The 10,384-nt window shown below is 36.8% G+C and overlaps 1 protein-coding gene across 1 annotated transcript; it reads right to left on the bottom strand.

The window, feature by feature from the left end:
- Positions 1–671: 671 nt before the first annotated feature.
- Positions 672–2,942, bottom strand: LOC110728112 (receptor-like kinase LIP2). The gene is made up of 2 exons (XM_021907749.1): positions 1,748–2,942; positions 672–1,545 (listed from the first exon to the last, which is right to left on the bottom strand). The coding sequence occupies exons 1-2, from the start codon at positions 1,848–1,850 to the stop codon at positions 1,268–1,270; spliced, it is 381 nt and encodes a 126-aa protein (XP_021763441.1). The 5' UTR covers positions 1,851–2,942; the 3' UTR covers positions 672–1,267.
- Between the last annotated feature and the right edge of the window lie 7,442 nt (positions 2,943–10,384).

Below are 10,384 nucleotides of genomic sequence, written 5' to 3'. Positions count from 1 at the left end.
AGTACTGTAAGGTGTCGAATTGGAATGAGTTTCGGCTTAACAATTACTCCCTCTGTCTCAAAACATAATGGTACAAGTAACATATAACTTGTGTTTAGGTACGTGTGTGAAAAGTGTAAGAGTTTCAATCTGTATTGAAAATTAGGCAGTCATGAAATGAGGATAAAATTTACCCAAGAGATCAGATCCTGTTCCTTAGTTGGCCTAGAGATGTCCTTAGCTTTTCGCCCTGTGACCAACTCTAGTAAAACAACTCCGAAGCTGTATACATCTGCCTTCACAGTCAAACGACCTGTAGCTATATACTCCGGTGCATGGTAACCTTCAGAGCCAATTCCAATCAATGTTGTTGTGCAAGTATAATCGTTGTGATCATAAGGTTCTGATAGAGTATAAAACATATTCCTGAGCCTTAACTATTAGCTTAAGCTTTTGGTTGAGTTGGTCCTTTAATATGGTATCAGAGCCAACGTGACATAGAGGTCACGGGTTCGAATCTCATCCACCCCTCCTTTAAAGTGGAATTAATTCGCGCCGGGTATGAGAGGGTGTGTGTTGCATCCACATTTCAAACCCAAAAGGCCTTTCATGTGAAGGGGAGTGATAGAGTATAAAACATATTCCTGGACCTCAACCAGTAGATTATTGGAGGGCTAGCAGCATGTATACATTCTAAACCTCTGGCTATCCCCAGAGCTATTTTCATTCTCGTATTCCAATCTAAGGGCGGATTTTTCTTTGATAATCTGCCTGAAATTTCAAAGTTTACTTGCTGATGCAAAGTGACAATATAACATAATACCACATGAAACAATTAGTAGTTGGCTGCTACGAAACCTAAGAAACTTTTGTGTAAGACCGTCTTACCATCATAAGAACACGTACTTTTTTTAGAACATAAGATGGTTCATGTTTAAACATAAGATCAGAATTTAGAACAAATTTTATTACCGTGTAGATGCCGGTACAGGGATGATGTCAAAGACAGATATTCGTAAACTAATATTCTCTGATCTTCTTCAATACAATATCCTATAAGAGTTATCACATTTGGATGATTAAGGAAGCTCAGTATCTTTAACCGTCGAAGAAATTCTTTGTGTTCTGGTGATTCATTTCGAATATTTTGATCCCAAAGCTCGACAGCTACAATCTAAGAACAAATGATCTAATGTCAGTCTTCATTCAACGACGACGTGAATTGGATGGTGATAGAATTCTACTTCGTTAAGTACATCCTTTGTTCTTAAATGTTATTCCTAGAATCCTAGTTGGTATATTTCTGATAGAAAAAGTCAAACATAGAAGAACATTTAGAAACGGAGAAAGCAGGAAATGAAGTCCTTGTTAGTACCTCTCCGGTATCTCTGAGTTTCCCTTGGTAAACAGGTCCAAAGCTACGTTCATCCATGAAACATTCTGTACTGAATCTCTGAGTTGCCTCAAGTAGCTGTTGAAAAGTAAATTCATGTATCTTTCTGGTTGGAGCACTGTCATCATTAGCTCTTTCAGTTGTGTTAGGCTCTTTGTTTTCTGAAGAAGATGCTGAAGAATCAGCTGATTAGTTAAAAACAGTTGCAGAAGATATATAATTCAACAAAGATACACGAACTTGCCTACTCTAGCATGTATATTAATACACGTATTAGGATGAATTCTTACAAGTTCAATTTAGACTTAAAAAACACTAGTAGGTAATATGCTTACATATTGTCGAAAAAAGGAAAATGCATTGAGGTATACTCACCAAGTTGTGAATTTGTCGCGGGCAAAAGAGTTGAATCAGAAGGTGGCCGTCTCACTTGGCTATTAGTCCTTTGGAACGATAAACCACAACAATACCAACTCATGATCCTCAATTTTCTTACCTAAATTTGTGTTTTCTATCAATTCAAATATCAAACAGTTTTATGTGAATGTAAACAAATACAAGTATGAAATGTGCAATAAATGTTGGAAACATATAAATGTGACAAGAGAAAGCATGAAATTTTCATGGAAGAAGAGTAGATTGCATAAAAAGTCTTATGTGGGTAAAGCAGTACTTGGGTGCCACTAACTATAAATATAATAATTCTGGTTCTGGGCAATAATTTTGAGATTGGCAGGGGAAATCTGTTCGCTGTTTGCTCAATTCATAGGTTAGTATTCATTTACATGTGATAATTTTGAAGAACTGTGTTTTGAAGAAGAAATGATACATGTAGGTTGATAAATAGTTATTGCAACTATCCGTTATAATAATAGCAGGAAGACTAACAATTGTTGATATAATCCATCTAGTCAAGTTGAGTCGCGTTCACAATATAAATTATAATTCGTGGGGGGTGTTATATAGGGTTGGGATCAAGGTGAGCTAGAACTCGTCGTTCAGTGATAGATTTGTTACTCCATTGCACAAATTAATAAATTTTGTTCATTGCTACTTTGTAATAATTGGAAAGTAGTTCACACAATCTTAGAGTCTTAGCAATATGCTAAATTAGTTTTTAACCACGATTACCATGTTCTAACTTTTAACATCATGTCTAACACTTTAAAATCTACACACGTTAGGAAAACATATGTTTTGAGACAACTATGTCTAACACTTTATAAGTGAGTAATTCCAACTGTCAACAATGATTCAAATTCATTCATCAAAATGAAAGGGCAGCTACATGTATATTGACAATCAGCCTATAACAAGCAAAGAACAGCAAAATATAGTGGGCTAGTTGCATAGCATGAAAAATTGAAAAGTGTAGCATAACACACAGGGTGATCTTCAGTGGCACCCTTCATCCACGTACGAGTGTACGACTACACAAGTCGTTTGTCATCAAGGTTGTCTGATACGAGGCACATAATGTCTGCAACAACATCGCTCATCATAGTCGTGTTAATCGAAGAACTAGAGAGAGGGAAAAACTAGAGAGAGAAACAAATGAAAGAATTTTAATGTGTTTATTATTTCTGAATAAATGAAATTATTACAGGGGAAGAGTATTTATAACTCACCTAACTAACTAATAACTAATTGTGGGAATAGATAGTAAATGGATGCTGACTCAGCAAACCAATAACAGAATATTGTTACAACAAAAACTAGTGTGGTGTAGGATAACTATCCTGCACTGCAACTAAGGTATTATAATCAACACCCCCCGCAAGCTAGGAAGGGGTTAAACCATTCCAAGCTTGGACAATAAGTACTGGAACTGATGTGAGGGCAAAATTTTTGTAAACACATCTGCAAGTTGTTCTGTAGTAGGCAAGTAAGACAGCTATAAGAGCCCTTGAAGAAATTTATCACGAGTGAAATGGCAGTCGATTTCTATGTGTTTTGTTCGAGCATGGAAAACTGGATTTCGAGCAATGTGCAGAGCATTCTGGTTATCACAATTCAGAGTAACAGGCTGTAATCCTGTGACTCCAAGTTCTTCCAACAAACGCACTATCCAAGCAACTTCAGAAGATGCTGAGGCCATAGCACGATATTCTGCCTCAGAACTAGAAGTAGAAACTGTGCCTTGTTTCTTACTTTTCCAACTTATAGGAGAATGACCAAGCAACAAAACATAACCTGTAACTGATCTTCTGGTGTCAGTACAGGAACCCCAATCACTGTCTGAGTATGCTTGCAAGGTAATCTTGTCAGATCCTTGAAGTAAAATCCCCTGTCCTGCAGTGCCAGCAATATACCTCAAAGTATGCATTAATGCCTGATAATGTGGTTGTCTTGGTCTTTGCATAAATTGGCTTAACACCTGAACTGTATAAGAGATGTCAGGACGAGTATGAGATAGAAAATTTAACTTTCCTACCAGGCTTCTGTACAATTCAGGATCCTGAAACAAGTCTCCATCTGAGGCATTCAGCTTGAGATGTAGTGGCAAAGGAGTTAAAGCAGGTTTGAACTCTGATAAACCAGCACTCTGAAGCAACTCTTTTGTAAACTTATGTTGACATAAAGTAATCCCCTTAGAGGAATAGCCAACCTCCAGACCCAAGAAATAGCTCAACTTTCCTAAGTCTTTAATCCCAAAAAGAGAATCCAGGTGATGCTTCAAAGAATTTATGCTATCAGAATCTGTACCAGTGATGATCATGTCATCAACATACACAGCTGCCAGAGTTATATGCCCATGCCCTTTTTTAATGAAAAGAGAATAATCCTTCTTGCTCTGTCTAAAACCTTGAGAAAGCAGCTCATCATATAGCTTGGCAAACCACTGCCTAGAAGCCTGCTTCAAACCATATAGAGACTTAGTCAACTTGCAAACCTGATTATGTGAACATTCCAACCCTCAGGTGCCTTCATATACACTTCTTCATTCAAATTTCCATGAAGGAAAGCATTATTGACATCTAGCTGTGAAATATCCCAACCTTGACAAGCTGCCAGAGCCAAAATGCATCTAATAGTCTCCATTTTAACCACAGGAGAAAAAGTCTCAGTGTAGTCTATACCATACTTTTGGGAATAACCTTTTGCAACCAACCTGGCTTTATATCTTTCAATTGAACCATCTGCTCTTCTCTTGATCTTAAAGACCAATTTGCAACCAATTGGTTTCTTCCCAGCACGGAGAGGAACCATCTGCCATGTTTCATTAGCCTTCAAAGCTTCTAATTCCTTTGCCATAGCAGCTACCCAATTTGGATTCTTTGAGGCTTCCAAGTAAGAAGTAGGATCTTGTTCTTCAGAAGTCACTGCAATGAAAGCTCTCTGGCTGGCAGGAAGAGCACCATATTTGACCAAGTTACACCAATTTCTGCTAATATTAGCAGATCTAGTGGAATTATGGGTTTTGGATTTTGGGAGACTGAGATAAAAATCAGAAAATTTCTTGGGAATTTTAATTGGTCTACTGGAAATCCTAGTTTCTGGTTGAACAATAGGAGAAGAAATGGGAGAATGAGGAGTAGAAGGAGAAGAAGGAGTAGAAGTAGAAGTATTAGAAATGTTAGGTGTATAGACAGGTGTTTGAGTGGAAGAAGGAAGAGTATGTAAATGTGAGTGTGAAGCAGGAAGGTTATCAGGGGTAAAAATATCTGGGAAATCATGAAATGAGATGTTATCTAGGGAAGTAGAAGAAGGAACAAAAATATGAAAATTTGGAGATGAATAAGTGGAAGGATCAGAAGGGTGAGAATGATGAAAAGGGAAAAATTTCCCATGGAAGATTACATCCCTGGAAACTGAAATTTCCTTGTTTTCAGGTTAAGAACTTTGTATCCTTTCTGGGATGGGGAGTAACCAACAAAAATGGAAGGTTCTTCCCTAGGATCAAACTTGCTTCTGTTTTGTTTCAAGGTTGAAACAAAACATAAACACCCAAATACTCTCATATCCTTTATATCAGGTGGAACCATAAAAAGCTTTTCATATGGTGAAACAAAACCTAGAACCTTAAGAGGAGTTCTGTTGACAATATGGACAACACATAGAACACACTCACCCCAATAATGTGAAGGGATTCTAGATTGAAAATATAGACTCCTAGCAACTTCCAAAATGTGTTTGTGTTTTCTCTCAACTACCCCATTTTGTTGAGGAGTGTCAACACAACTCTTCTGAATAATAATGCCTTTAGAATTATAGAAATACAACATATCTCCCTCAGTCAACTCCTTAGCATTATCACTCCTAACAAACATAACAGAAGTCTTGAATTGGTTTTCAACATAAGCAACACAATTCTGTATAATACTCACAGCCTCAGATTTGTATTTAAGCAAATGAATCCAAGTATTTCTAGTAAAATCATCCACTATTGTAAGGAACATTTTACAACCATTGTGATTTGGAGTTGACAAGGGACCCCAAATATCTAAGTGAATAAGCTGAAAAGGAAAAGAAGAAACAGAATGGCTAACTGGGAAAGGTAGCCTAGGCTACCTGGCAGCAGGACAGACTTAGCAGATACAACTGTCAAGGCTTTTTACATCAACATTATTCCTTATTATCCTCAACTTGTCAATAGGCAAGTGTCCTAACCTTAAGTGCCATAATTTGGCTTCATCACTCCTAGACAAAGCAACTAAAGCATTACAAGGATGTGAAACTACAAGTTTATTTGAATTCTCTATACTTGAATTGGAACCATCAATGTGTTGTGGAACTTCTAGATAGTATTGACTATGTCTTAAATCACCAAGATGCACTGATTTGGTCATGTGAAGGCCCTGAAGGACACAAGAAGTATCAGAAAAAGAAACAGAACAGTTGAGATCTTCACACAACTTATGAACTGAAATCAGATTGAACTGAAAATCACGAACATAAAGCACATTTCTAAGAGTGATAGTGTCTGAGATTTTAACATTTCTAGTTTGTGTAACAATGACAGTGCTACCATCTGGTATGGTGATGGTGTTATCAAGGTCAGACACTTCTTTAACAGACTAAAAAACACTGAAATTATGACAGATATGGTCTGTAGCACCACTATCTATAACCCACATAGAAGGAACAAAAGATAGAAGGCAATGCTTACCTGCAAACAAATCATTTCCAGTAATGGAATTGTCCTTAGAGCTCTCTCTTTTATCAGAAATAGGATCCTGTATATGATGTTGCTTCACTAACATGTTCATGATCTTGTTGCATTGAGCCACAGCCATTTGAGGTGTCATTACTTCATCATCAGTAACAAGTTGCTGATCAGAATCAATTTCACCACCCTGAGCAAGATATGCAACCCTTTTGTTATTACCTTGAATAAAAGAACCAGAACTATTGCTGTTACTCCATACATTCCATCCAGGAGGATATCCTCTCAACTTAAAACATCTCTCAATTCCATGTCCTGGCATTTTGCAGTGATCACAAAATCACTGTTTCTTGTTCCCAACCTGTTGTACAGACCTTGAGATCTGTAAGAACCAGCATTATGATTTCCAGCACTATTATTATTACTGTTATAATTTCCATCAGAATGAGAAAAAACACCAGAAGGATGTTTGAAAGACTTATCAAAAGACCTATCATTAAATCTTCTCCCAGCTGCAAAAGCCATAGACTCAGAACCATAAGAACCAATACTCATTTCCTTATGTTTCTCCTCTTGCATACACAGACGATAAGCAATGGAAATTGTAGGTAGGGCTGCATCATCAAAATGTTAGTCCTGACCATAGCATACTTCTCATTAAGTTTCATAAGAAACATCATTAATCTCTGATCCTGCTGAATCTTGAGAATTTTCTTAGTAAGCAAGCAAGTACAAGCAGCACAAGCACAAATAGGCAAAGGCTCATTGCTATCCATCTCATCCCAAATCGACTTGATTTTGGTAAAGAACACTGATACAGACTCATTAGATCCTTATTAAAGTTCAGACAACTGCTGGTATAAGGCATACTGCTGAGTAGCAGAAGTATGCCCAAACCTCTCTTCAAGATCATCCCAAAGAGTCTTGGCTGTCTTGCAATACCAAACACTCTTAGCAATGCTCTTTTCTAGAGCAAATAACAACCATCCTAACACCAAGTCATTGCATCTACACCAAGCCTTATAGTTTGAGTCAGTAACTGGAGGTTGTTCCACAGAACCATCTATGAAACCTAGTTTATTTCTAGATGACAAACTCAACAAAATGGACCTCTTCCAATCACCAAATCCAGTTCCATCAAACACATCAGAAACAAGAGTTTTGTTCGAAGCATCGGAAGGATGGATATAATAGACACTACCAGGAACCGCAGTAGGATCCATAGAAGATTGTTCTATCTCAGGCATTATCAAACCAAAAAATTATGCAAAGCAACGTCTCAATTAAACCTTAATTTGCAGAGAAGCCAAGAATCTCCAGAAACGTATGAATTCAATATGAACTCCAACAACAAGCAAATGACAAGATATTCACAAGTGTTATCAATTCACGAATTGAAGAACAAAATTGATAACATACAGATCTCAGATCAACAATCAACCTCAAGAATCAATCAAATATATGCAGATCTCAAATCAACAATCAACCTCAAGAAACGATCAAATCAACCACAAATTGCAGCAACAAAATCAACAACAATCGCAATCAGATGCGAGAAGCAACTATCCACAATCGAAGAATCAATCAATAAAACGTAGTACAGCGAAGAAATTCATACCAAAATCGTCGAAAGAACACCACAAGAAATCGCAACAAAAAACAATTCAAAAACTCAGCAACACACAGAATCCAATCGCAGATACAGAATCATCGAAGGAAAAATTGCGGAATAATCAAGCTATGATAGCTCTGATACCATGTTAATCGAAGAACTAGAGAGAGGGAAAAACTAGAGAGAGAAACAAATGAAAGAATTTTAATGTGTTTATTATTTCTGAATAAATGAAATTATTACAGGGGAAGAGTATTTATAACTCACCTAACTAACTAACTAATTGTGGGAATAGATAGTAAATGGATGCTGACTCAGCAAACCAATAACAGAATATCGTTACAGCAAAAACTAGTGTGGTGTAGGATAACTATCCTGCACTGCAACTAAGGTATTATAATCAACAGGTCGTGTTGATTCTTGTAACTGAAGACACTTGACTACCAACGCGAGTGCTTGATTGAATCCATTAGCTGGAAAATTCCCCTGAAGGAGTGGGTCTGCTAACTCTGGAAACTTCTTAGGCTTCTTTATTTTCTTCTGTGCCTAATAATTTATCATTGGAGAAAAAGAATCATTTGCCAAAGTCGATACGATCTAATATTCTAATTAATTCCAAAGATAATCTTGCAGGATAAATTACATGATATAGCTCTTACTTAAAATTAAATGAGCTAGTTAGCTTCAAAATGTGAAAGGTTAAGTTGTAGTGTTCTTTGTAGAAAATGGAGTGTTTATGCAGTGATGCAATAAGGAAAATACTGTAAGATGCCAAATTGGAATGACTTCTTAACAATTACTCCCTTTGTCTCAAACTTGTATGAGTAACATATAACTTGTATTTAGGTACGTCGTACGTGTGTAAAAAGTGTAAAAGTTTCAACCTGCATTGAAAATTAGGCCGTTGTGCAAACATATCCGATGTCATCATAAGGTTCAAGCTTAGATTGGCCGAAATCAGAGAGTTTAGCATTAAAATCATCATCTATTATGATGTAGCAGGGGTCCAAGTAGAAGTAGATAGTTGGAGGGCTTGCAGCATGTATACACTCTAAACATCTGGCTATTCCTAGAGCAATTTTCATTCTTGAATTCCAATCTAATGGCGGCTCTTGCATTTGTGATTTGCCTGATATTTCAAAGTTCAATTGTTAATGCAACAACTTAACAAAATGATCAGAGGAAGCAATTAGTATCTGGAGCCACACCGACAAACTAACACTAAAATATTAACTGAGTAACCCTTGACTGACCAAGTAAATCATGACCGAGTAAAAAACCTTGACCGAGTAGCCTCTTCCCCTGACCGACCAAATAATCCCTGTGTGGCCAGCCACATATATGAAAATTTGTGTTTAGAAACATAAGAATAAAAGTTTAGAACAAAGGTTATTACCATATAAATGATAGTACAAGGATGACCCCAAAGGAAAATATTCATACACTAATAATCTCCAATTTCCTTCAGTACAATATCCTACAAGAGTTATCACATTTGGATGATTAAGGAAGCTCAGTAATTTTAACCGTTGAAGAAATTCTTTGTGTGACCCTTTTCGATCCCATAACTCGACACATACATCCTAAGATCAAATCAATGTCAGCCTTCCAACTTTGAGAAAATATATAACAGGAAGCATTGCATGAATTAAACTTCAAGTACTACTTCCTCGATCTGTTTCTAAATGTTCATCCTGGTTGGTATGTTTTATAGTGAAAAAAGTCAAACTTATAAGAACTTTTAGGAACGGAGAGAGTACAGACTAGGCCAGGAAAGCGGAAAATGAGGTCCTAGCTTGTTAATACCTCTCCAGTATCTCTGAGTTTCCCATGGTATACTGATCCAACGCTACGTACATCCACGATACTTTCTTTATTGAATCTCTGCGTTGCATCAAGTAGCTGTTGATAACTAAATTCATGTATCTTTCTGGTTGGAGCACTGTCATCACTAGTTCTTTCAGCTGTGTTAGATGGTAAAGATTCATCTGATAAGTTAAAAAAGTTGCAGAAGATACACAATTTGACTAAGATAATAAAAGCGCGAACTAGCCTAATTGAGGATATAGATTAATACCAAGTTAGGATAAATTCTAACACGTTCAATAGGTAAATATGCTTGAATTACTGTCAAAAAATAAAGGACACTAAGTTGAGGCACTCACCAAGCTGTGAATTTGTCGCGGGCAACAAAGTCGAATCAGAAGGGGGACGTCTCACTTTGCTATTAGTCCTTTGGAGAGATGAACCACAACAATACCAACTCATGATCTTTAACTTTCTTACTTGAATT

This window comes from Chenopodium quinoa, unplaced genomic scaffold, assembly GCF_001683475.1.
Source record: "Chenopodium quinoa cultivar QQ74 unplaced genomic scaffold, ASM168347v1, whole genome shotgun sequence".
In the NCBI taxonomy this organism is placed as follows: Eukaryota; Viridiplantae; Streptophyta; class Magnoliopsida; order Caryophyllales; family Amaranthaceae; genus Chenopodium; species Chenopodium quinoa.
The sequence above is the reverse complement of the archived record's forward strand: the minus strand, read 5'-3'. Positions and strand labels throughout refer to the sequence as shown.